The sequence below is a fragment of the Oxyura jamaicensis genome, chromosome 4 (genome assembly GCF_011077185.1).
Source record: "Oxyura jamaicensis isolate SHBP4307 breed ruddy duck chromosome 4, BPBGC_Ojam_1.0, whole genome shotgun sequence".
In the NCBI taxonomy this organism is placed as follows: Eukaryota; Metazoa; Chordata; class Aves; order Anseriformes; family Anatidae; genus Oxyura; species Oxyura jamaicensis.
The window spans coordinates 64,302,640-64,329,019 of NC_048896.1; the positions used below are offsets into that span (position 1 = coordinate 64,302,640).

At 39.9% G+C, this 26,380-nt stretch overlaps 3 protein-coding genes across 7 annotated transcripts; 2 read left to right on the plus strand and 1 right to left on the minus strand.

Moving 5' to 3' along the window:
• The first annotated feature begins 678 nt into the window (after positions 1 to 678).
• On the plus strand, positions 679 to 8,118 carry ABRAXAS1 (abraxas 1, BRCA1 A complex subunit). Of its 3 annotated transcripts, none has more exons than XM_035325168.1 (9): positions 679 to 854; positions 1,389 to 1,479; positions 2,783 to 2,819; positions 3,636 to 3,702; positions 4,363 to 4,556; positions 5,481 to 5,600; positions 6,206 to 6,290; positions 6,753 to 6,864; positions 7,009 to 8,118. In XM_035325168.1, exons 1-9 carry the CDS (start codon positions 768 to 770, stop codon positions 7,434 to 7,436), a joined length of 1,221 nt encoding a protein of 406 aa, XP_035181059.1. In that variant the 5' UTR covers positions 679 to 767; the 3' UTR covers positions 7,437 to 8,118. The 3 variants fall into 3 exon arrangements, with proteins under 3 accessions (XP_035181059.1, XP_035181060.1, XP_035181061.1); XM_035325169.1 differs by having other exon boundaries at positions 6,753 to 6,856; positions 7,004 to 8,118; XM_035325170.1 differs by lacking the exon at positions 2,783 to 2,819 and having other exon boundaries at positions 837 to 854.
• Positions 8,119 to 8,120: 2 nt separating this feature from the next.
• Positions 8,121 to 11,082, minus strand: MRPS18C (mitochondrial ribosomal protein S18C). The gene is made up of 6 exons (XM_035325172.1): positions 11,026 to 11,082; positions 10,852 to 10,913; positions 9,819 to 9,902; positions 8,678 to 8,735; positions 8,317 to 8,376; positions 8,121 to 8,229 (listed from the first exon to the last, which is right to left on the minus strand). Exons 1-6 carry the CDS (start codon positions 11,075 to 11,077, stop codon positions 8,159 to 8,161), a joined length of 387 nt encoding a protein of 128 aa, XP_035181063.1. The 5' UTR covers positions 11,078 to 11,082; the 3' UTR covers positions 8,121 to 8,158.
• A 142-nt stretch (positions 11,083 to 11,224) lies between these two features.
• Positions 11,225 to 26,203, plus strand: HELQ (helicase, POLQ like). Of its 3 annotated transcripts, XM_035325166.1 has the most exons (18): positions 11,227 to 11,472; positions 11,773 to 12,511; positions 13,015 to 13,193; positions 13,774 to 13,974; positions 14,385 to 14,457; positions 14,928 to 15,025; positions 15,592 to 15,690; positions 16,375 to 16,520; positions 17,401 to 17,640; positions 18,457 to 18,598; positions 18,905 to 19,009; positions 19,525 to 19,744; positions 20,545 to 20,702; positions 22,150 to 22,248; positions 22,537 to 22,710; positions 23,316 to 23,429; positions 25,428 to 25,562; positions 26,104 to 26,203. In XM_035325166.1, exons 1-18 carry the CDS (start codon positions 11,320 to 11,322, stop codon positions 26,188 to 26,190), a joined length of 3,162 nt encoding a protein of 1,053 aa, XP_035181057.1. In that variant the 5' UTR covers positions 11,227 to 11,319; the 3' UTR covers positions 26,191 to 26,203. The 3 variants fall into 3 exon arrangements, 2 of the variants coding, with proteins under 2 accessions (XP_035181057.1, XP_035181058.1); XR_004750447.1 differs by lacking the exon at positions 26,104 to 26,203 and having other exon boundaries at positions 11,225 to 11,472; positions 22,537 to 22,646; XM_035325167.1 differs by lacking the exons at positions 11,227 to 11,472; positions 11,773 to 12,511; positions 13,015 to 13,193; positions 13,774 to 13,974 and adding an exon at positions 14,704 to 14,771 and having other exon boundaries at positions 14,387 to 14,457.
• The last annotated feature ends 177 nt before the right edge of the window (positions 26,204 to 26,380 follow it).

A 26,380-nucleotide genomic window follows, 5' to 3' on the forward strand; every position in this document is an offset into this window, starting at 1 on the left:
TCTCTCTACTGTGAGAACAGGTAAGAAATTCAACAATTCTATTAAATACTCATACCGTTTACAGGTATTTAATGTATAGTTAAATCATTAAGTGTGCCAGAGCTAGCCAGTCTTCTTCTAAATCCTGCTGACTAGGTTAAAAGGACAAGAATTTGTAGTGAAAGTGTTAACACTTTTTACACATGTAACATCCCAAACTGATGGAAAGAGCCCTTGAGAGACTGGAAGTGCATTCATCATATTTAAAAACTCAGGAAATGAATGTCTAAGAAAATGCATATAGCATGCTTACATACAGTCCTGATGAGTGACGAAATCAAACATTGCTTTTCCCGAAGTGCAGAAACCGTGGTGGCCTTGACACCAGATGTCCAATCACATTTCTAAGAACGGTGGAACTTTAACTTCTCTCTTCCTCCGGTTTTGTTTTGTTTTCCTAGAGCTGTCTTCTGGCTGATCTGGTCCGGAACACCTGCCACATGTGAGAAAAAGCACGTTAGTGCAAATACGTTACTGATGTTCTGAGGCTTTAGCAGCGCAGGAAGCGTTACGCCGCTACTGGGAGCAAGCCGCCTGCCCCAGCCGCGGCACGGCTCCAAGCTTCGCGATTTTGTGGTTCTGTGAGTTAGACGCACGCGGGGCGATCCTGACCCGGCCCCGCAGCTCCCCTCAGAGCGGCCGCCGAGCGCTGCCCGGCCCGGCCCTGCCCTGCCGCCGCCGACCGCTGGGGGCTCCCGCCGCCGCGGCGGGCCCGCCATTGTCGGGGCATGGAGGGCGAGAGCACGTCGGCCCTGCTCTCGGGCTTCGTCTTCGGCGCGCTGGCCTTCCAGCACCTCAGCACCGACTCGGACACGGTGCGTGCCGCGGGGCCGGGCCGGGGGCCGCGCGGGGCGGGGAAGGGCGGCGGGGCCGGGCGGGCTGCCCGCCGCCATGTCGCAGCCCGCCTCCGGCCTGCCCCGAGCCGCCTGCGGGACCGCGGCCGGGCCCGGGCGCTCCCGAGGCCCCGCCGCCGTAGCGCCGGGAAGCCGGGGCTGTTTGTCGGGGAAGACAGGAGGAGACGGCCCGAGGTGGGGTGCAGCCGTACCACAGCCCTGCTGCTCCTGCAGCGGCTGGTAAAAGTTGTAGGGTGAGCCCTGGACAGCACATGTCCAACCCCACAATTCTCGGTTTTGAATAAAAATATAAGGGATGGAAAACACTCGAGTACACCTTAACTTTTTCTTTCCTCTTACCTACTTGCATCTGTTTACAAAATGAATGAGAACCCGTTTCGTTTAAAAACAAAAATGGACATCAACAGCTTTTTTTTCCTCCACCCAACCCCTATTTACTGTTAATATCAGAGCAGCTCTGCTAACATGAACTTACCTTTTTTTTCCCCTAACAAGGAAGGGTTTCTCCTTGGAGATGTGAAAGGCGAAGCCAAGAACAGCATTACTGACTCACAGATGGACGATGTTGAAGTGGTTTATACTATAGGTCAGTGCACCCAGCCCTCTAATAGCACTTCACTGTCAGGGCATACATGGCTACATGCATCTGCTAGACCCTGGGGGCCACATTAACACCAAAATACGCATACCGAGTTCATTTTACAACACTTCAGTAGCTGAAAAAAATTGATCTGCAAAAGTTGAAGATTTAAACAGAAATACAAGTTCTTAGCTCCTTGAATAGTTTCTCTTTGCCAAACATCTTCTCACATTACAAATAACACAGGATTTGGACTTCCTCTTTGTCTTAGCTATGTCATTTCACCCCTGCTCAACTACAGTGGCCTGGCAGAAACTTGGCATATTTCAGCAATGTGAACTCTAATGGATTAGTACCTATTTCAAAATTTGCAGCTTATGAAGTACTTCATATGAATGATGCAAAATATACATTTCATTGAGCAAATGAAATACGTATTTTGCCTTAAAATTGTCATGGCATTGGGAGTGGATGCATGTATTACAGTAGCCCTTAACAATATACGTATACACAAATTTAACCTGCTTCTTTTAAAATACTGTCACTGGATCAAGAAAAAGAACCATATGATACAGCATGTCTTCTTTCCAACTTTACTGAAAGCACTGTAGAGAGAATTCATGCCTCATTTTCCCGTTTTACTCTGGGACACAATTAAGGAAGGTGTGACACTTTCCTCTACTCAATTTCACTGCTGAACGAAGTATGAGGATTTTTTTTTGTGATGCCCCTAATCATATTACACAGATTTTCACACAGGCAGTTAGTTGCTTCATAATTTGTGGAGTTTTGTTTATTTTGCTAAATTCATTTTGCTAACTTGTGAAAATGAATATTGTGGAGAATGGGTAAAAAAAAAAAAAAAAGTTTTCAAATGCCATCATCTACCCTCTTTTTTCTGGTAGTCAATTTCCCAGTTCTGATCATATACCCTTTTTCCAGTCTCATTTTCCTAGCTTCCAGCATCAGTGCTTTGTTGCAAAGTAACTAAAGTGAACTGTTTCATATTGCATTCTATTCCTGTACTCAACAGGAAAAGGAGGGAAAAACAAAATAGCAAATGTGATTTTGCACTTGGCAAAACCAAGATGTATCAAATATATGTAACTTATGTAAGTGGTTCCCTTTTCCATTTGAAGAAACTTTGTTACACTTGTTTCCTTTCTTAAGGAGATAACTTGAGATTAAGCAGGTAATTGGATATAAAGAAATGGAGTTCTTGTTCCTTTTAACAATTCACATGACAGCATACATAAAAATGTACATCTTGCGCTGACAAACCCACAGTAATATGGCTTTCTCATTTCAGATATACAGAAGCATATACCATGCTACCAGTTGTTCAGGTGAGAATTTTAAGTAAAAAGATATGGAAACAGTTAATATTAATCCTAATTTTAGCTCTACTGGTATTACATGACAGAGAAAATCACGGAGCTATAACAATGAATGCAGGGTCAGCGCCGTGGAATTACAGATGCAAAATGCCTTATGTTAATTCTGTATTGAGATCTTTGTGTTTGTAAGTAAAATACAGGTATGGTGCACCACATTCTAGTGAGTGCTGCAGAACTGTATAAGCTACAGAACGACATCAAACTGCTGCACAAAAAGCAATGATTGCTTTTCTAAAAGAACACATCCTGACCCCTCAGCCAATAAGAGAAAAACAGAAATGCAGAATTCTAAGTAGGGCAGAAGAAGAAACACATGAGTCCCACATCAGGAGTCATTTCACAGACCAGTAGTATTTTGAGTTCTACCGTAGCTGTGCAGGTTTACTGCCTGTAAGAGGAAAATTACAACATGATTCCCCTCTCAAATCTTCCTAAAAATTAAGAAATCAAGATACTGCTGGAGAGGCACTTCATGTCGGATTGAAGGCATTTTTGTAGCTGTGACTCAAGTATACAGATGTTACTTTTGTGTCCCAGTAGCACTGATGCCAGAACAGCATCTGTGCTGTTAACAAGACCACCTCAACAGCTATTTGAGTTAACAGCAATGAAATTAAGTGCAGCCCTACCACAGAGGCTGCGTCAGCACAACTTTAATGGCTTTTTTCCCTCCAGTACACGTAAGGCAAGATGACTGCCAAATCACTTGGAAATAATTACTTCCTACACTAGCATTTTGTCCTAATTGTCCTAATTTTCTTCTAGCTTTTATAATTCTGCAGGAGAACTGAACAAACCAGCCCTGAAGAAAATACTATCTGGCTGTAAGAAGGTATTTTATTTTCAAATCTAATACATACCACAGGGCCACCTCAGATTTTGAGGCTTGTTCTGATTGGTAGTATTGAACTATTCCATCTTGTATCTAATCCCTCATACTGCTTGTCAAGGCACCTGCATTATTCATCCCCCTAAAGAATACTACCCATTCAGGTTATCTTTGACTAAAGTCTGCCTTTCTGTATTATCTCAACTTGATTTTTTCTTACTAATTTCTCAAGTGAATTCTTTAAACCTTCCAAAGGAATTCCACCAATTTCTAGGTTGAGATCAGCTGAGGTCAGCTCACTCCACTGGTTAAGCACCACATGAACAAAATCATGTACTGTTTTCTCTGTAGAATGTTTTACAAGGAGAAAAAGTAGAAGCTGGAAAGCAGCAAACAGCTAAATAGTCAAACCAAGTTTGAAGACAATTGTAAGATTAAGCCAAAGTGCCATAAACAAGCCAATTCGGTAGATTTCACAAGGATAGGAACTGTCATACCTTGAAAAGTCTTGGATGCTTTAAGAATTGAAAGTATCTCCTTATGATCTCCTTATGTGTACAGAAGAGTTCACGCTCATGAATCTTACCGGACCCTCCAATTTGCTTTGTTATGGCATGCAAGGACATTAAAGAATAGCACTGATGAGTTTTCTTCTGTCTGCAGAACGTAATAGGATGGTACAAATTCAGACGCAACACAGACCAGATGATGACATTCCGAGAAAGACTTCTTCATAAGAATTTACAGTCCCACCTATCAAACCAGGGCCTTGTATTCCTTCTGTTAACTTCTAGCGTGATGACAGAAAGTTGTTCAACTTACAGACTGGAACATGCCTTACACCGGCCACAAGAAGGGTAATCAGTTTGTTCTCTAGTTATGACAATGTTGTTAAATATTATATACACCATGATTTGACTTTTTTTTTAGTTGCAACTGGATTACTATTAATAATAGTTTTTTACTCTAGAAAGCGTTAAAAGTTAAATGTTTTTTTATACTAGTAGAGCCCTTACAAGCACAGCTGAAGCCTCACCCTCAAGTTCTGTTCAAGAACTTACTGATTAGCAAGCAATAGGACAAGAGGAAATTGTCTCAACTTGTACCAGAGGAGGTTTAGGTTAGAAAGCAGAAAAAAACAGGAAAAGCTTTGATTGAAAGGGTTGTGAAGCATTCAAACAAGCTGCCAAGGCAAGCACTTGACTTACCATCCTTGGAGGTATTTAAGAAATAGATACATACAGTGCTTAGGGTCATGGTTTAGTGGTAGACTTGGCAGTACTAGATTAATGGTGGAACCTGATCTTAGCGGTCTTTCCCAACCAAAATGATTCTATGAATCCAAAGACTTGGAATTATAATCGTGTGCAGTGCCAACTCATTTACACAATAACCATTATTGGTGAAATCGTTATTTGACCAAACAGGTAACTGTTTACTTTTCATCTTTATGTGTAAGTGAAGATGTATTAAATTGCTCATTGAACTGTTTCAAGCTGTTGGTAGCTTTTAATCAGCTGTAGAGGTATCGCCACTCACTGCTAACATGCTACATTTAACAACGTACTGCATTACTATACAACTGACATCCAAAAGCAGGGAAAAAATCTACACAGGCATTGCTTTAAGTCTCCTCTCTTGCAGTTGGATTTGCTTGGATTTAGTGATCTGGGATAACGACTCTTTCAGCAACAGTTAATACTGAATGCCTCTGGTTGTGATGCTTACATTCACCTACTCAAAAGGTGTTGAAACATTTTTTCATACTTATGCTTTTTAAGTCTTTTTCAGAGAGTCCCCTTGGTGGTTACCAACTTGGGTATGGCAGAACAGCAAGGTTACAGAACAGTGTCTGGTTCCTGCGTATCTTCTGGCTTTGTGAGAGCAGTGAGACAACACAGGTACAGCACACGACTCACATACCAGTATCTGTAGCTTTCCAGTAAGGCTGGTATAACCACTTGCTTTAGTTGTTCTCAGGTGCCTCTACTGATAGCACAGCTACACCCTGCTCACTTCATTTCCTGCAATTACCAGCATTGACAAGCAACTTAGAAATTAGCTGAGCCATGTAATTTGCAGAGAGAACAATCTCAAAACTGGCACCAAGTGCTAAGCTAACCTACATAAGGTAACCGGAACTGATACTTGTATCTTAGTGACAGGGCATGGGAAATGATACAATCCTGTTAGAACAGGAGAGCCCTTCCAGATTTTTAGCCTGGAAAGAGCAGTTCATATGTAACTTTTAACTCAAACTAAAGCTCCAGGTTACTTCTTGAGTCTCCTAGTTTTATGCATTGGCTAGCAGTCAGCGCCATCTTCACTTAATTGGCATCTTGTCAGTAAAACCTTTAAGAAGTCTACCTTAGAAATTGCTAATCCTAAATCAAACTAATGAATAAAGACTTAACGCATCTTTCTGGATTGAAGCTCCTTGAAAGTGAACACCAACATTCGTTTCAATCATTAGTTTTGAATTATACGATTTGTTCTTTGTCTGCAGGTCAGACTTTTTTTATGAAGATGGATCTTTACAAGAGGTTCAAAAGATAAATGAGATGTATGCCACCTTGCAGGAGGAGCTGAAGGTCAGTCCAGTGTATCTGCTGGTACAAGTATTTTCACTACAACTATAAAATAAAACAAAGGGGTAGCATCCTGCAATAAGTCAAACAAAGCTCATTCATCAAACAAAAGATCCACAAGTTCTTGGCTGTACATTATCTTCTCAGAGACAAGTTTCAATTCATTCAATTAACTTCATCAATAAATCCTTAGGGACACTAAAAATACCTCTAAATAGGACTGTTCCTAGTGTATGGCCTGTACTTTGCTCCCAGTTACCCAAAAGTTCTGTAGCAAGTAAAACACATGGCATCTGGTAAAACAAGGTTTCAGTTCTTATCTTCAAAACCAGCCTCAGGCTTCTCATTTCAGCTTTTCAATATTCTGTGTTTACCATGAGCAACGGTAGCTTTAAGGTGTTTGCTACAACACTAAGTTCAATTCATGTGCATGCAGTTAATCTCAAAATGGAACTTTCCTTGCAGAATATATGCTCTACAGTAGAAGTCAGCGAACGATCTGTAGAGAAACTCCTAGCAGAGGTGAACCAATTGAAAGAAGAAATAAAGAGAAAAAAGCAACACAAAAACCCTTCAGGTAAGTTATATCCAGTGCTAATATTCATAAGACTGCCAAGTTTAATTTCATTGGCATCAGCAGAAAACACTCAAGCTTGAAGCCACCAGAACAAAATTGGTACAAGTTTGAGAGCGTCTTCAACTCTAGCCTTTGCTTTTTCAGGGGAGAAACAAGATCACCCAGAAGAGCCCAAGGAAAATGTTTTGCTTTGTCAGGCACTGCAAACATATTTCCCCAATTCTGGGCTTCAGACATGTATCGTTTCCTTCAAAGGAAGAAAGATATCCAAGAATTGCTGTAAGACAGACCATAATATTAATATCATGGACAAACTGACTCTCATGGTAGAGGAAAAGGACTTCCCTGAACCTGAAACAAGACAATTAACCAAGCGCAAAGTCAAAGGGACCACCACAGGACCAAAGTCTTTTAAGAAATCCAGATCACTGCAGCTTCACCAAAAGTTACTTCAAGATCAAGAGGACAGCGACCAGGAAAAGAAACTTACACTGAGTAGCACTGAAACAGATGAGGAGGTGCTGGAGAAACTGAAAGATACAAAGGAATACCCACGCTCTCCAACTTTCTGATGGCTTAACAGCTTCCCCAAACTTATTTGCACAAAAAGCTACTGCCAGGATATTAAAGTAACACACCAATTTATAGCACTGCAGGGATGGAAATAGCTTACTGAATCTTTGTCAAGTACAAAGATTTATTTTAATGCATTAATTCTGTTTGGCATAAGTTGATCAGAGTCCAAATCACATTCCCTCATTTGGCCTTCCAGAGTTAAGCCTGTATTTTCTCTCTCTCAGGGTTTTAAGACTACACTAGCAGGACGTTAGCATGTTACTCATGTCACGTACTGCCTCAGTGATACAACCTCAAGGTGCTGCAGAAGAACCCCAGGCCACCCCATCAGTGCGCCTCACCTCAGCAGAAGCTGATGCCGAAAACATCAGATCCAAGGCAACATCCTTAGAAACAGCTGTTTACATATATAGCCAAAGTCTTAATATTTTCTCCTATCATCAGCTCTCCAGCATTCTATTTTCCCCTTCCAGTTGAGGAAAGGAAAAAGGAGCAAACTTGAGCAAGACTTTTGATAACTTTAGTGGTCCATACGGCTGGGGATTTATGCTATCCCTCTAGGCATTCATTATTCCTTCCAACAAGTTCAGAGACTTGACACTGCATCTGACCACCCTTCAGTCAGTGATGCAGTACAGCAACCAATGACATTCCCAATAAAGAATTACGTAAGCAGTACATTTAGTTTTATTGTTTATTTCTTTACAGTGTATAAATCTCAATATTTAACATTACAAATTTTGGGGTCTGTAAGAAATGATGTGTTCTTAAACATAACTGGCATAAATCCTGTAAGAAAATAAGATGAGTGTTTTTTTCTTAAATCAATGGTAAGCTTGACTCACCAAACACCCAAGAAAGTGTAATGATACTTACCAAGTACCTGAGCTCTTTTAATGGTTTTTGAAATTTCCTTCTGCTTCTTGTTACACAAGCCTAAAGAAAAAAACATTTTTAGGCTCCTGACTTGAACAATAACTCAGTAGTAAGTTAAGGGACTAAATCATTTAGTTGCAGATCTTTCTAGTTTTGTCCGAATCTGCCTATACAAGCTGCTAAAATACAGAAAAGAATTAGTTAACATAATTTAATTTCGTCAAGTCTACTCATGAATATAAAGGCTTCAAAAATGTGTATTATCAGTTGTAATGACTTGTGTAAACATATCCAATAAAATCTGACCTAAGCTCTAAAAGACCTTAACGTGAAAGAGAAAATAGGTTTTAATTTCACATACCTGTTATATGCCTGCCATAAATGCGGCCAGTATATGGAGATACAAACTGGGACAGAAGCTGTTAAAGAAGAGGAATATCAGTTTGTGTTATTTGTAGTTCAGAGAAGCTTCAGCATATTTTATTTCTCACGTTACATTTTTAATATTTGGAACTGTTTCTTCCAGAGCTTAGTTTTCCCAGACAGGGGAACAAGGACAGCTGGGACACCCATAGCATTCTGCATGCCACAACATTCAAGTCACAGTAAAGCAGAATTAGAACAAAGCACTCCTTTTCAAGGACACCAAGTTTCACATATGTATATACAGGGCAGGGGGCTGAAGAGGTTCCATTACACTACTGTGGTGGTTTTACCGTGCTAGGCAGTTGAACACCACAACCGCTCTCTCACTCCCCCTCCTCAGATGGGGAGGGGAAGAAGTAAAGGAAAGAACAACTCACGGGTTGAGATAAGTATGATTTAATTAAAAAGGGGAAATATATATATATATATATATAATTAAGGAAATATTATTATTACTTAAACAATTCAACTAAAGGGAAAAAAGGGAAAGGGGAAGAGGGAGGGGGAAAGGGAATAACAAAACAAGTAAAGGCTATGTGGAAGTGCAGAGGAAAGAAATTACTCTCTACTTCCCACAAATGAGTGATGCTTGACCACGTCCTTGAAGCAGGGCCTCAACGCACGTAGCCAGTGTTCGGGAGGAGGACAGACGTTTTCGCAACGAGAGCCCACCCCTCCCCTCTTCTTCCTTTTTCCACCTTTTATTGCTGAGTGTGACATCATATGGTATGGAATATCCCTTTGGTTGGTTTAGGTCAGCTGCCCTGCTGATGTTTCTTTCTCACTTTTTTGCCCACCCCCTAGGAGGGTCAGAGAGAGTCCTGATGCTGTGCCAGCACTTCTCAGCAGCAGACACAACACGGGTGTGATACCACTGCTGTTCTAGCTACAAGTGCAGAGCGCGGCACTGTATGGGCTGCTGCAGGGAAAGTTAACATCCCAGCCAGACCCAGTACAACTACTTCACCCTTCCCTGTGAACTTCCTCACTCAGTTAACCTTGGGCTGCTGCCTCCCACCCTTTGAGCACAAGCCAGTTACCTTTGTTATCTAAGCAGACATTTTCAAAGTACTCACCTGAACATTCTTGTAGTCCACCTTTATCCCACACAAGACACACTTCTTAGGAGGTTCTTTATAGGGATTCTCCATTTCTATGGGCTGTAATCAGACAATTATTAACAGGCTGCAATGTTGCAGGTAAGTGATCAGTTTGTACTTGTTTTAATTTATGCCATAAAGAAAAACAGAAAGTGCCTTAACAACAGTGAGGATAATTAGCACAAGTGACATTTCTCAAACATTAATATGAATGCAGCTGTCTTCACCTGTGGCTGTCAAATGCACTGCATGGTACCTAACAACCTAAAAAGGCATACTCCACACAACTACATGGCCAATGCTACTTCAACTGTCAATGTGACCAACCAATTATAGTCAACATTAAGATGAAAGTTACACCAACTATTTAGCAGAGAGTATCTACAGAGAACAGTAACAGAATAGTACTGACTACTCCTGAAAAGCTTCTCTTAAGCCCACTCATGCCATCCTTTCAGGAAGATGCTGGAACCCACTCCTGAGCCCTGAGAAGCTGCTCTCAGCTTCTGAGCACGCCTGGCACCAGCACCTCCCCAGCCATCAGAACAGAAAAAGTTTTGCTGCTCCAGCAATGTAGGTTACCATTGTGCATGTAAAGAGACTTATTTTACAAGTTACACTGGAGAGGAACATGTCTGATGGCAACAACCCCGATGCCAATAAGGCCTGCTGTGTTTCTTGAGGTAGTCACAGAAAAACACTTCAACACTTGGTTTGTGCGTGAGCTATGGGAACAACAACATTGAGCAATGACAATCATGACAGCAAACTGTGTCTCCGCACTTATTTGTATTATTTACACCCCAACGTAAATTTAAGAGAAAATTAGAAGCGCACTACCCGCAATAGCCAGTACTGCGAGGCTTCCCTTGCCCAGCAGGGCACCTGGCACTTCTCTAACGGCTTTTGCCGTCAGGCCTATCCCCCGCCGGCGGGTTAACGCTCGGGTTAAAGCTCCCTCAGGGTCACGCGCCCCCTACGCCTGTCCGTAGCGAGGCGCGGCCCTTACCTGGTCAGAGCCGGGCAGCGCCTGCTGCTGCAGGAGGCGGCGAGGCCTTTCCCCCCGCAGGGCTGCAGGGGACAGAGACAAGGCCGTGAGCAGCGGCGGGGCGGAGGAGCCCCGATGTACGCATCCTGAGGCCCCCACCCCGAGCCCTTCTCCGCCCACCCCGCTGCCGCTCACCCGGCGCCCAACTCCGCCGCGCCATAGCGGCTGCCACCCCCCGCGCCGCCATCTTGTCCCTACAGCCGCCCCCAAACGTCATTTCCTGCCCGCCTCACCTCCCGCCCGAGCCTCTCGCCAATCGGAACTGCGACCCTCTGGCCAATGGAAGTCGCGGCCTGCCCTGCCTGAAGTCGGCGATTGGTCGCTGTCTCGTCACGTGGCCACATTTCTGTCTCCGCACCCCCGGAAGTGGAGGCAGATGGGCGTGGTGGCCGCCGCGCTCCCCATGGGGCTGGCGGCCGGGCCCCGCTGATGGCCGAGCCTCCGTTCGCCGTGCGGAGGAGGAGCCGCCTCGGCTCCGCTCGCAAACGGAGCCGGCCCCCGGCGGGGCCCAGCGCCGCCTGCTCGCCGCTGGCTCTCAAGAGAGCGAACACCGGGGGCGAGGGGGCCCCAGCACAGAGCCCGGTACGGGGGGGAACGGGAAGGAGGAAGGGGGATGGCGGCGGCGGCGTGCAAGGAGGGGTCTGCTGGGGCTTAGGGTGGCTCCGGAAAAAACTCATTGTTATCGCTTACCTGTATTACGTTCCATCCCCTTACAAGCACCTGTTCCTTAAAGCTTAACTATTTCTTGCACAAATTAAGGATAGTGCTGAATTGCATGAGAAGTTGCACGATGGTCCCGTGGTGTGCACCTGATGTTTCACCCGCAAAGCTGTGCCGCTTTGTTACTTCGCGGTGCTGATGCTTGCTGCTCTGTTTCCCCAGTATTGCAATGATAGCGAAGAGGATATGTTTGGAGACTACGACAGCTTTTGTGAAGATGATTCTCTGCTAGCTCAAGTTCTCGACACGGAGCACCCGCGTCCACAGGATGCAGAGACAGACGTGAGAGCAGCCGGAGAGTTCGTACTTGAGAGTCTTCAGTCAGGAACTGACCACAGAAAGCAAGATAATCGTTCCACTTCAGATATGGGTGTCATATGTGGAGGGGATACGAAGCATGGCTTCCGAACGATTGAAAGTGACCCACTGGATAACCAGGAGGACCTGGGTGATTCTCTTTTGGATGAATTGCCTTCATCGCAACTTTTGTATTTTGCAGAAATGTGTCAGCCTTCTACTGGCTATGAGGGATCTGCAGGCACGAAAAAGATGGACGTGAGCAAATCTTCATCCTTAGACAAAATCTGGAGTGCATCATCTCCTTGTCCAGATTCTGAACACAAGAACAGAAGTACAGAATTTTCTAGTGATTTGAAGTCTGATTCATGTAAAAATACGAGCCTTACAGATCATCTGAAAAATGCTTTGACTGAAAATGCTAAAGCTCAGACCCTGAAGGTCTCAAAAACCAAGCAGCTTAAGGAAGCTATTTTATCTGAAGAGATTTGTGTAGCTAGGAAAGCTATCGGATCATCTTCTGTCGATATAGGCCCTTTTTATGGATTACCCAGTAAAGTTAAAGATCTCTTCCGGCAGCTTCGGGGGATTGAAACACTTTATGGTAATAGAACAAATGGTTTCTTCAAAACGAACATTTGTACCGTGCGTGAAGTGTTTCCCAGTTTCATTCCTTATGGTGTACAGTTATTTATTTAGGCCTGTCGTTCTGTCTTTTCCTGGCACAAATATTTAAGTTAAAATATTTTCAGGTATACCAGTAAAATGGTTTAATACCACCTGTTGCATGGGAAAAGCCTAAGTGATGTTATCTCTCCAGAGGTGTAAAGATGAGAAAGTTAAGGCAGTAGCTAGACCATTTCAGAAGGAGGTACCTTTTCATTAGGTAAGGGGAGGTTGATGTGGCTTATGGAAATACTTTTTGTGAGAGGTTTGAGAAGATGAGGGATTTGAAGGCTGGATCTCTGAAAGTTTGTCACATTTCAGTAAAGTGAGGTTCTCAAGCACAAAATTTGTGTGTTTTTTTTTTTGTAGAGTGTAGGCGAAGAGCCGTAGGGGATCAGTATCCCCTTAATTGTTGGCAATGATTCTCTTTTAATTTTGCAGAATGGCAGCATGATTGCTTAACATTAGAATGTCTACAGCAGAGGAAGAATTTGATATACTCATTGCCAACCAGTGGTGGAAAAACACTTGTTGCTGAAATTTTAATTCTCCAAGAACTGCTCTGCATGCAGAAGGACGTTCTGATGATCCTGCCATATGTTGCCATTGTCCAAGAAAAGGTCTGGAAGCAGTGTTCTTGGTATTGGTTGTCTTGTGCAATGTACCTTGTTAGCATGGCTGACTTTAATAATAATTTAATAATAATGGCTGGAAAATGTGTTGTGCATGAACACCTCTACAGAAGTGACTGGCTTCTCTTTTAAGTGCTGTTCTGAGAAGGTTATTTTCTGATAAAACAGATCGTGGTTATCGCTTCCAGATGCTGAGTGATACAATAAGAAATGTGCTGATTCTTTAAGTAACAGTGTGCTGCTGTGTCATCTGATTTTTTTGGTCTTTTATCAGTGTTTTCTGCTGTCTACCGTGCCGGAGACATCACTTTGTAATAAAAACAGATCTAAAGAAAACGAGTCAGAGAATGATTTTAACTCAAGCTTCATCAAATTTGCAGACAGTTCAACTTTTCAACTTTCAAGGGAAAGTTCTTATAGCTAATATTTTCATTTCCTTAAACAGTTCATTTGGATGTGGTAGGTTAAATGCACACTGAATTCTTGAAACAGGTCTGAAGTTCAAACTGAGTGTGAGTTTGTTCTCTAACTGACATTGTTGCTTTTGTTTTGTTTTGCTTTTTAATAGGTTTGGGGTTTATCAAGCTTCGGGATAGAATTAGGTTTCCTGGTTGAAGAATACGCAGGAAGTAAAGGACGATTTCCACCCATCAAGAGAAGATGTAAAAAGTCCCTTTATATTGCTACAATAGAAAAAGGGCATATGCTAGTGAATTCCTTGATTGAAACAGATCGAATTGGTGACCTTGGTCTTGTTGTGGTGGATGAGGTAGGCTACAAGATTTGGCTTAATTAGCAAGAAGCGTTGATTGAATTGATTGGTTTAGTTTTAAGTGCCTATTGTGTCATAAGTTGCGTAACTTTGTTACTGCATGGGTACTTGGAATGAGGAAAGTTGAGCTGTAACCAGTGCCTGTACGCTGAATGTTATTTTTCATTAACAGAAGCATTTGTTGCTACATCAGAGCAATAGACCCTATGTTCGCGACCTACTGCATTAGTGGTTGGCCGTGAAATTAACTTTTTCTCAATTTGGTTCTATGCAATGACAGAACGGGGGGGGGGGGGGGCCAGGCCATTTTGAGTTGTTTGCTATGTGTTTTACCCATTTCTGTGTTCTTTGTAGAAAATTTTGCAACACACTAAGTCATCCCTTTTTGCTTTCCTTTCTGTCTGCAGTTGCATATGCTTGGTGAGGGGAGTCGTGGAGCAACACTGGAAATGACTCTTGCAAAAATACTCTACACAAGTAGTAAGTCATGTCTGCAGTCAGCGTCACTAAAATATGCAGTCATCTCTAGAGTCAAGTCTTGGCTTTGTTCTCCAGTTGGTCTTGGCTGCTTTTGCAAAATGTGGTGTGTCCATGCTTTAACAGCGTTGACTGGTTTGACCGCTAGAGATGTTTTACCCTGTAATGATGGGCTGAGTGTTCTTGAAACTTTTTTGATACTTCTCTGAGAAATCCTGAGTATTGTCAAATGTCTCCATTCCTTCATAGGAGCCCCTTAGCCATTGCAATTAAATGCCTCTATAGAGAAGGATTCCTTTTTTATGTTTACGTCTCAGGTAATATGTCTTAGCTATATCCCCATGAAACCTGCCACTTTGGCATTTAATAATAAATACTAACAATAAATAAGCAGGCTTGTGAGTTAAATATTGAGAAGAAGTGTTTAAAATTGTGAGCACAGTAATAAACTCATCTCAACTTCTGTTTTACAGAAAGCACACACATTGTTGGAATGAGTGCGACTTTAAATAATGTTGGAGACCTCCAAAAGTTCCTGCAAGCAGAGTACTACACTAAAAATTTTCGACCGGTCAGTACACGAGATACTGTGAAGTAGTATATGTTTTTAGCTTTAAAATTATACAGTTCGGTTCTGTTTTCAAAAATTAAGTAACGCACCTGCTAATGCTTGTAGTTGTTCTAACAGAAAACCTTTTTCTTCCTATGTTTTGCAATACACTTAGTGTATTGTGTATGTACAAATATAAGTACCTTTATAAAGTTGTGACAAACAATTTCTCATTTTAAGCCAACTTCTTTAGTGGGTTAAATCATTGCAGTTCCCTTGATATGCATGCAGTCTGGACTACTGGTGCGTGCGAGTGCTGATGCCGAGAACTGTTTATGAATACTACATGTGATACATGTCATATTCGTGGCTATAATTAGACACTTATTTTGTCAGGGCAGGTAATTAAATCTATTTCAAAAAAAAATCTTTGTGGGGTAGAGTGCACACTTGTATGCGTGCAAGTATTTGGTGTATGAATTGTGATGCTTACGAAAAAAACACATCAGCTGCGCATCAGCAACAGCTTAATCTTTAGAGATAGTTTGGCAATTCAATGTTTCTGTTTCTGGCTTAAATCTACCTAGGTAGAATTAAAGGAATACATAAAGATCAGAGACACAATTTATGAAGTAGACAGCAAAGCAGAAAATGGCTTTACTTTTTCACGTCTCCTGAATTTCAAGGTAAAATCTAAGTTCCTTAGAACTATGGTTAGAAAAAACATTAATTGATTTGTTTACAGTGCCTTCATAAAAGAAACTACAAATGACCTATCACATCAGAGCAATGCCTATTACTAAGAAAATGGTAGGCTTGTGGGAGGAAGAAGTCCTTTAAAATGCTTAACCCTATTTTAGCTGTCCTTTTCTCTTTTTTTTTTTAAACTGCTCTTAAGGTAGATGGTAGGGGTTTCTTCGGTATTTTCACATGTGAGGAGCAATGGACTTGAGAATTCCACCTCAGTAAATGCTGTAGATTTTCTCAGCAGCGTATCGCTTTTAAATAACAGTAGAAGATGTGTATAAGATTATTACTGCTATTCACACTAACCTGAAGAGTGGTGGGTGAGGGTAAACTGCCACTAGCGCAAGCAATGTGGTTAATGTCAATAAAAATTGTGGTATTAAGGAGAAAAATGATGAGCATTGGACTCTTGCATTGTTGTATCCCCCAGTTCAAGCTGCATCTTTTGATACACTGTGAATTAACAAACTGGGAGAACTTAATCCTACAGAATCTTGCGTTTAACTCACCTTAAAGCAAATGGAAATATCCTAGTGAAGGCAAGGAGATACTGAGTAGCTGCTGAATGTAGGACTTGAACTCTAAGTTTAAAAAATAAACGTATGTCAATCTGTTTATGCTAGTATTCTAGTAATCTGAAGAAAGCAGATCCTGACCACATCATTGCACTGGTCACTGAAGTTATTCCAAAATATTCCTGCCTAATCTTTTGTCCGACTAAAAAGAACTGTGAAAATGTGGCTTCAATGGTGTGCAAGTACCTGAACAAGTACGTTTCTCGTGGTTTTTTATTATATGTGGAATAATTCACCAGAACTTGGAATCTATCTTCACTACTATGAAAATGTCTTTCCCTGGTGATGACAAGTAAATACTTAGGTGAATATAGAATCATGTTAAGTTAGTAACTGGGTAAATGATCGGGAACTAATCATTAGTGAACTAATGTTTTAAAGAAACATTTTTTCAACAAATTATTTGATCAAGGAATAAATAGAGGACAAATTATTAAAAAGAAAAGCATACTGAAACCATCTAACCTTGTGTCCTGTTGGCACTGGTCTTCTCTGCAAGCTGCTTAGTAAACACATTTTCATTATAGCCCTGTGTTTGGACATGTATGTCACCAGTTGAACATGTAATTACTGAGTTCCATACATATGTACAGGATGAAAACTCTAAGCTAGGCTTCATTAACAAAAGAAATTGAGATATGTGTTTGGTTTCATACAAGCCTGATTTGTTAAAATAGTCCATAAAAGTTTAGATTGTGTGTAGGAGGAAATTATATTCATTACTCAAATTCCCTCACCACCAAACTTGGAGCCATTGTTATGTCTGTAATTTTCCCTATCAGCTGATATTGGCCCTCTCTGTTTTTCAATGCTCCTTATCCACCACCTGGTCGTTATTTAATGCCTTCTGTACCAATGCTTCCAAACAATACAGGATTTCTGTTGGGTAACTTAAGTTTCTACGTGCATCTTACTAATTTAGGGTTATCAGAAAAATCTCCAACCTCAGATGTCTAGTTACAGGAATACGTAAGGAACAGAATTACAGTAAACCTGCCTGCCTTAATAACTTAAGTGGTTATTGATTGATCAAAGTCTAAAAATATATATAAATAATGCTTTTCATTCTCAAAGAGAATTTAGATCTCACAGGGAGAAAGAGAAACAAGACCTCATTAAGGACCTAAAGAACATTGGGAATGGAAGTGTCTGTCCTGTTTTGAAGCAAACAATACCTTTTGGTGTTGCCTATCACCATAGTGGACTTACAAATGATGAAAGAAAGAGTATAGAGGAAGCATATTCTAGAGGTGTCCTGTGTCTTCTTGCTTGCACAGCTACATTAGCTGCTGGAGTCAACTTGCCAGCTAGAAGGTTAGTCACCCCAAAGCATTATTAATTCTTGTTTAAAAAAATATATACCTGCATATATATATATATAAGTTTGAAATATCACTGCTGCATGAAGTATGTTCAAATATCACTGCTGCATGAAGTATGTATCATCAGGAAACTTCAGGAGGAACTAATTCCATACATTCAGCTTGAGACATAAGTGAAAAATTTGCATTTCTAATTAGGAGATGTGAATCGATAGCAAGTCCCTTAGAATGCATAGTTGAGGAACACTTTCCTAAACAGATGAAGTATTGAGAAATTTCTTCAGTAACCAGTAACTTCACCCAGAAGAATAACCAAGTCATAGTGCTTCTTAAATGCTGTCCTAAGAACAGCATTTAAATCCTAAAGTAAGTCTTTCCTAAGTCTTTACTTTAAATGTTTTACCATTTGTGTGCACGTATATTTGAATAACACATCTGAGGGGGTAGAACCTAATTATCATACAGAGAACTGTGGTTTGTTTTCACCATTGCTGACTCTAGCGTGTTGCACATGTTTTCATAGGGGTTACTTTCTGTCTCAGTGGTTTTCAGTCTTCCGCTCAAACCTTGCACTAGATACAAAGGCTCTGTAGCAAGTAACTGAAATGGATTATGCTTCTAACTCCAAGTTGTTAAACATTGTTCATTTGCACATGCATTGAAACAATCACACTTAATTTTGCTTAGCTTAGCTGCCTAGCATGAAACATATCCAGAGAATGTATTTGTAAGATACTGATTTCAGCTTTAGTAATTTAAATATGAACCATGACTTATCAAGGTGGTTTTTGTTTTTGTTTTAATACAGGGTTATTTTGAGAGCCCCTTATGTTGCTAGTGATTTCCTGAAGAAGAACCAATACAAACAAATGATTGGCAGAGCTGGTCGAGCTGGTATTGACAATGCTGGTGAAAGTATTCTCATAGCACAGGAAAAAGACAAGCATTTGGTAACTGTAACAAAGCTGGTGGTGATTTAAGTCCTTGGATTAAGCTGTTGGGATAAACAGGCGGAGCTGCACTCTTTAGCCTAATTTCTGTGGACTTACTGTTCTAAGTGTTTGACTTATGTAATGATAACTTTAAATTGCCTTGGTTCATACATGGTTTGTTTTCAGGCATTAGCTGAAATGTTAGATGTCTACAGTTACTTTCTTTATAAGCAGAATCATGAGTAACAGTGCTTGAAAAGGATGGCTTATAACTATTGCATGAATGTTTCTTCTCTACTAATATATCTCTCGGGACTTTTTTAGGTTCAAGATTTAGTTACCAGTCCTTTGGAGAACTGTTACAGCAATCTTCTCCTGGAGTTCACCAAGGGAATGCAGAACCTGTTGTTGTCTTTGGTTGGATTGAGGGTATCAGTAAACTCTTCTGAGCAGTTTAAATTCTTGGGGAATGTGATAAACACAGTATCTGATTATACAGGAAAACCAGATATTTTCAACAGTTAAACTTAACAGAATTTCAGCACAGCTTCTCTTCAGATGACAGGCACAAAGCTGGGATTAGTATTTTTTAGCCTAAGTTAAAAAATAATAATGATGCAAAGTGACATTTGCCCAGTGTGGACAAGGCCAAAATTACAGGGTTTTTTTAATACTTCATTTCTGGTACTAGATTCTAAAAATATAAATTGGCAACAGTGAAAACAAATGAATATAATGGGGTACATAGAATAATAAACAGCTGAATATAAGGTCCTGCCAGATCAGTAATAGACTGTCCCTTATTTGTCATATAGTTACATACAAACATTTTATTAACATGATAGCTAGCTGTCCCTTAGTGAGTACATTGTTTTGAATAGCTTATGTTTTGTTATACATAATGACACGTTTACACATGCTAATAGCTTGCAAAATTCATACAGATTGCAGTTACCCAAGAGGAAGTGTACGATTTTTTGTGCCATACATTGCTGGGTGTTCAGCAGCAGCTGCTGTCTAAGGAGAAGAGCCTCTCAGAGTTGGTTAAAGATGGGCTAGAAAGTCTAATAGAAAAAGGACTCCTAAAAGTAAAAATAATGGAGAAGAACCAAAATTCCAGAATTACATTAGCAATCACCCGGTTGGGTAAAGCTACGTATAAAGGTAAGACATCTTTTGTCTTTCATCAAACTTGTAATCTCAGACTTAGCTGCATTTAATATAGCATCCTGTCTTCTCTTTGAAAGGGCAATGAAAAAAATGCTCTTACCGTGCTAGTTCAGTTACTACATAATGTAGTGGACTGAAAATGGGTATAAGCAAGTGTTATGTGACTGAATTTTACAGGATTGAATTCCACCAACATCCTTCACAAGGAGAATCAAACCAGAACTTTATCAAAATTAATGGTTTAATTTTATTTAGTGTTTGGAATAAATATGATTGCCTTTCTCATTTTATAATTAATTCTTACAAGTAGATATTGTGAGGCATGTTAATTTTTTTTAGCCTAGAAGGGAATAAGAGGCAAAGGAATTATATGGCTTCTAGTCCAATTGTAATACAAAAATTATACCAGGAAGTATGGTTTTCCATCTCATAGCGCAAAGATGTAGGGCAAGGAAAGCAATTGTAATAGGACAAAACTCATATTTCTTGAATCTATGAGACTTTGGGGAGTTAGTTAAAGCCAAGAGAATACAAATGTTCCAAAAACATACAAAATGGGCGTGTATGTGGAAATCAGTGACTTGCTTTCCTCGGTTCCCTTTCATGAATAATGTTAAATGACAACAAATATTTAGTCTACATTATTATTATTATTATTATTAATTTAGATGGTGTAAAGCAAAGGTTATTTTTTTTTTTTTTTTTGAAAACAAAGAAGTGACTCTGAGCGAAAACTATCGTGCTTTACTCTGTATGCCTGCCTACAATTGCCATACATCATGTGCTTATTCTAGGGTCTATAGACTTGTCGTACTGCAATCTTCTTTACAAAGAATTGAAGAAAGGTTTGGAAGGGCTGGTTCTTGAGAGCAGTCTTCATCTTCTCTATCTGGCAACTCCATATGATATGGTTTCTAACTGTAGCCCAGATTGGATGATATACTTGAGACAGGTGAGAATTAACTTTCAAACGTGGATCAGGACATGTATTAATGCAGCATAGTGAATTTTGAAAGTGTCTACGCATATAGAATGTAATTAGTAGGGTAATGCTTTCAAAAGGTAAAAACATTACTGTGTTTTCAGTCACAGTACAGAACTGCTTTCCTTTTTCTCAAAAATGTAATTTACTTTGTGAATCACCGTTTTGTCCTTCTTGTGAGAAACAGTATAACGAAACGTCTTTTTCTGACATCTCAATTCTTGACTCTAACTTCAATGCTAGCCTTACCACAACCAGAAGGATTAATCTTGAACAGGAATTTCCTATAAACTAGTTATCCTTGTCCTGCAAGGAAAGTGTAGTTAAATGAGCCACTTTGACCTTCTGATGCTCTACCATTGCATCCTTAGTTTTGGAAGCAAAATCTGCTAGTGAATGTGAAGTCTTAATCCTTATGGTTTCTATATCTGAGTCTACTGCTCAACTCCAATCATAACTGCAATGATTATCTCCATGGGCAGTATCTACCTACGAACTACTGTGCTTACGTGCACTGTAAAAATACAGATCTTACTCTAGTCCTGTGTGCTCTGCAAGATCCACCCATAATCCAAGTAACCAGTTCCTTGAAGTATACTGTGCTGGGGTTATCATTAAAATCTAAAAATGCAGAGAAGTCTACCTAGTGTTCAACTATATATATACTGAAAAGCATTGTTTTACTTGAAGTAATAGACATCTGATTTCTGTAACATGCTGCACAAGGGAACTAAATATCTGTGAATTTTAAATGAAATTATCCTGGAGTCTGCAGAGCAGCTGTTAAACCTGGAGAACAGGAAAAAATATGCTTTTTTGTTATGGACTTAGTTGTTTCTGAAATATTTGGTGAGGCTAAAACTGATCTTTTGTTTCATAAGTTCCTATTAGCGTTTATAAAAATTTGGGGGCAGACGTGAAATTCAGGTGATATTGACGTAGATGACATAACTTGAAAAATTGCTACTGTAAATAAAAGAGTGACTGTTAGTTCTCCAGGGCCTTTAACTTGTTTGTCTTTATTTTTATATAAATACAGAAGTAAATATCTCTACAATAGGAGGAGAGGAACATGATACTGCCTGCAGCTTATAATGAAGTAATGTATGCATTTAAACATACAGAATCCTGTTATGCATATCCACCAGCAGTGGAACACATCCATATATGTAGCTTTAAACCAGTGTAGTTAAAGGTGGAAAAAGTATTAAAGTTTGTAATTGATGGAGGAAAAGGGAAAGTGAATTTGCATATCTGCCTGTAGGTGGTATAAATTACAGACAAATTGGATGCAGAATTCTTCTTAAAACTAATTATAGCACTTATACCTTGTCTGAAGCTGTTCTCATTTGTAACATTTACCTTCTAATGAGTTGTTACAAATAAATGATTTTGACTATAGTCAATCTTTCTTTAGTTCAATCAGCTAAGTGCAGCAGAGCAAACAGTAGCAGATATGGTGGGAGTACCTGAAAGCTTTATTGCAAAAAAGGCTTCTGGTCAAGCCATCAGAAAGGTAGGCTGGATGTTTCTTACACCTAAGACAATAGTGTAGTCTTTTAATTTGACTGTTTAGAAATGTTAGATTACTTCTCTGAAAGTATTTGTTAATTAATAGTGTTCTTTTACACATAAACTTCCTTTTAACCTCATCATTTTTTCTTCTTCTTTAATGTACTTAGGTTTAGCATAAATACCCCTATTTTAGAGATGTGAAGGAAGAGAAATGAAAAGACTTGATCCTTAAAGAATTAGCAGCAAGAACTTGATATGGGTACTGAGTTCTAACTTGTTTTATTCCTAGAATGTGGACAGTGCTTCTGTAAACAGGCTCTACCTCTCATTTATCCTATATACCCTACTGAAAGAGACCAGCATATGGAGCGTTTCAGAAAAATTTAATCTGTCCCGAGGGTATGTTCAGAATCTCCTTACCTCTGCTGCTTCGTTTGCTTCTTGTGTTCTACATTTCTGTGAGGTAATGTGTTATAAATCCCAACAATTTCATTCGTATTCGTTTTGCAAAATGTGTAGTTTCCTTCTGTTACGTTAGAATGTAATGCAGGCAGTGTATTTCACCTCTCTTGTGCAAAACTATACGTTTCATGTCAAGAAAAGCATGCTAGTGCAATGAAACATCTTTCTGGTATTAACAGTAGATTTTATGGACTGAAAAGGAAAATACAACTACTGTACGGGTTATTCATCGGTGTCATAAAGTGCTGTTGATTGAAGAGCTGATAAGTGTGCCTCTGAGAGATGAGGCCATCCGGTTGTAGAATGTCATTGCAAGAGAAGAGCTGCCTTGGCTGGTTCTTGTTTTCTTTCTCGTTTGAAATAATGCATTTATCTTCCTTCAGAACTCTCCCAGCTTTAGCTGAGGAGTGCTAAATAAAACTTTGCAACTAGCTGGAAAGTTAACAAACTAGAGCTTTCCTACTGTCTAAAAAGGCCAGGTGCATGCTCTAGCAGAGCTCTAACAGTTGTACCTGCAAGTATAGAACTTGGGATCTGATTTCTGCATGTAAGTACTTTTTTCTGTGTTTAAGTTAATTTTTATTTTAACTGTTCTCGTCTCAACAGGAACTGGAGGAATTTTGGGTTTACAAAGCCCTGCTGACAGAACTTACCAAGCACTTGACGTACTGCGTGAAGACAGAACTCATTCCGCTGATGGAGGTAGCAGGGGTTCTAGAGGTAAGGAAACCACATCTTGTACATCTTAAATGTTAACTTTGATGCTAAATGTTACCCTCATTGAGGCGTCTCTGGAGGACCAGCTAGTATTTTATTCAGAATTGGCATCATGCTGTTATCCCACAATAGTCCTGGAAGTCAGGGGAAAAAAAGGTCTGACTGTTTGGGAAAGGCGAGTGGGAGCCAGTCACGTTTTTCTTCTGGCTGCTACTGCACCAAGTGTGAAAACTCCGTATTTGCTTAATACAAGTTCTATTGGGAACTTAAGCTTTTACGTTCACTAAAGCTGCTACGTATATTTTAGATAAGAAACATAACCAGTCAGACCTGAGGACTCCCATTCATGTAGAAAAATATACTGGGGCCTCATTGTGAGGCTGTGAATCATCACTGGACGTCTTTTCAAAAGGCTCTGTCTTTTCTATCCAGCATACCCTAGAACTTACTTAGTCAGCAAACCACTGAATGTGGAGGATGTGAATTCTTATGCTGAAAAGTTAAATAATGAAGACCTCAGGCTTGATGCTTCATATATGAAATTGATTGAATTTGATGCAAAGGGGAAAGAAAGGCTTATTCTGTAGCTTACAATCTGTAAGGGCTTGGACAGCATGATTCTGCTAAAGTTGTATTGTATAGGTTGCTCTGGACATTTATTGTTCTCATCAAGTGACTTCTGTACTGGAATTTAAACTGTACTGACAGATGATGTTTGTAGCAGACAGTCTGTAACCTTGAGCAGGCATGATTTGCATAGGTTTCTGTGGAGGGAACTGATAAAATCAATAGTTTTCTTACCATAGTGAATGAGAAATTAATGATGATTTTCTCAGACAGTTCCCAAAGAACAGTCTGTAATCTTTCCATGAGATTACTCGATCACAGGGAGTGGTTCTAGGCCATCAGTCATGCTGTGCATACAACTGTAAAATAGTACAAAAAATACTTTCTGGCAATCAGTGGGTATTTTCTATGAAATTGATGACACTTCACATCATTGAATGCTCATAGTCCTTAGTCACCATGGAGGAAGATACTGTAGTGTCTGTAAACCTTTCTGTTGGATGCTTTAAAAAAAAAAAACATACGCCATCAGTTACATTTCTTTCTATTACTTGGAGTCTTGCAAATAAGAGACAAAAGGTAATTGATGAAATATGTGAAGGCAATGTTCCACTTGTTCATCAAATGAGAATTAATTTATCACTCATTCCAGTAGAGCCATGAGATTACCAGATGGTCTTATAAGTAGCCTAGAAATGCATTTTTACTTCAAGTTCTAGCACTGTATGTTTTGCACAAACGATTTCCCCCAGAGACCTTCTGTTTGGTCAATACTGTTTGTAGCTGCATTGCATCCTGATACCACAATGGGACCAAGCCAAGTAAAGAGAAGCAGACCACAGATACTACCATGCTGATCATAGTCATCAAATTCAAGAGAGTCTCTCCTATTCTTGTGAACTCACGGCCACGACTTGGCACAAAACTATTAAAAAAAATCTGTTGACTGAAGGAAAATGCCTTGAACAGGAAAGTATAGTCTTTTCGGGACTTCTGTGGAAGCTCAGAAGACTGTATTGCAAGCTGCAGAAAAACAGGGACAAGATGTCTCGGACAAAATCAGCTTTTCTTTGACTTTGATCTCTAAAGAGTGCAAGGCAGTCATTCGTGTCACTGACAGCAAATTCAGAAAACATGACCAAAATAAAGGCTGGCAGAAAAAAAATATTGTCCAGGTGCAGAGGAAATGATGCTTGGGTTTACTCAGAACTGGGTAAGGTTAGCAGGGAGTAAATCCTATGTGCAAGTGGGTACTTTGGGGGGGTGGATTAAGGATCCTTAGTGCCAGTTTTAGTGAGTTTTGGTGTTCATGGCAAGATCAAAGGGAACTGGATTTATGTAAAAGATGAAATGTTTGAGGTGGATGCAGAGATTGGGACTCTTGAGGGTTCTTATTGCCTGTTCCAATAACTTAACACTATTTTTCGCTTGCAGGCACGAGCTAATCAGCTTTATAACGCAGGGTACAAAACCTTAGCACACTTAGCAAATGCAAATCCAGAAACTCTGATGAAGACGATTGAGCATTTGTCACGACGTCAAGCCAAGCAAATTGTTTCATCTGCAAAGGTAAGCAAGAAGGTTCAAAGAAACTGCTTCAGGAATTCCACATTTCAGAAGTGGATGTTTGAATGACATGAGAAGAAAGTGTAGGATTTGGCTTAGCACTTGTGGACATTTGTGTTGCCAACATTGATCAGTATTAGTATAGTGAAGTATTTTATTGACCATATCATTTGTCTAAGATAGTTACAAGTGAGGAGTTAATTCAGCAATCACTGGCCCTCAAGCACATGAATGACAGGCAAATAGAAATTTCCTTAAACCAGTTCACTTTTATACAGGATAGTGGAGAGTTGTTTTCAACAGGCAAGCAAAAACCAGAAATGTTTTGATAGGTGGTCTGAAACACTAAATAGTGCAAAATCTTGGTACTAGTACATGAGAAAACACATTCCTGGAGGCAAAGGTTCTGCAGTCCTGTTAGCAGCGCCATTTTTGATTCATTTTTCAAGACCAGATACAAGCCTGGAAAGCAGTGTTGGTGTTCTATCCTAACTTTATAGCAAATAATTGTATTCATTTCCTAATGATTTGATTGTTATTTCAGATGCTGCTGACTGAGAAAGCTGAGGCTTTACAAGAAGAAGTAGAACTCCTCTTAAAGGTGCCTACAGATATCCCAGGGACTTCCTGACCAATTCAGCCATAAAAAAAAAATCATGAATTCAAATATTTGAATGTTTTAGCTTTTTTAGATTTGTCCTGTGTAAATGTACTGTAAATATAATAAATATTTAATGTCTTTTGTATACATCATATTTGTGTGCATTTTGAATTAAAAATATTTTTTGCTAAGTTGTATTATTTGAAGTTTTTTATTAAGC

Coding starts and splice junctions, on each gene's coding strand:
- ABRAXAS1 (XM_035325168.1), top strand. CDS start 768: ATGGAGGGCGAGAGCACGTCGGCCCTGCTCTCGGGCTTCGTCTTCGGC. Junction 1,480..2,782: donor TGAAGTGGTTTATACTATAG/GTCAGTGCACCC, acceptor TTCTCATTTCAG/ATATACAGAAGCATATACCA. Junction 6,291..6,752: donor CCTTGCAGGAGGAGCTGAAG/GTCAGTCCAGTG, acceptor CTTTCCTTGCAG/AATATATGCTCTACAGTAGA.
- MRPS18C (XM_035325172.1), bottom strand. CDS start 11,077: ATGGCGGCGCGGGGGGTGGCAGCCGCTATGGCGCGGCGGAGTTGGGCG. Junction 8,377..8,677: donor TTATGGCAGGCATATAACAG/GTATGTGAAATT, acceptor TTTTTTCTTTAG/GCTTGTGTAACAAGAAGCAG. Junction 8,230..8,316: donor TAAAAGAGCTCAGGTACTTG/GTAAGTATCATT, acceptor ATTTTCTTACAG/GATTTATGCCAGTTATGTTT.
- HELQ (XM_035325166.1), top strand. CDS start 11,320: ATGGCCGAGCCTCCGTTCGCCGTGCGGAGGAGGAGCCGCCTCGGCTCC. Junction 14,458..14,927: donor AAAAATACTCTACACAAGTA/GTAAGTCATGTC, acceptor TCTGTTTTACAG/AAAGCACACACATTGTTGGA. Junction 19,745..20,544: donor GGGTAAAGCTACGTATAAAG/GTAAGACATCTT, acceptor TGCTTATTCTAG/GGTCTATAGACTTGTCGTAC.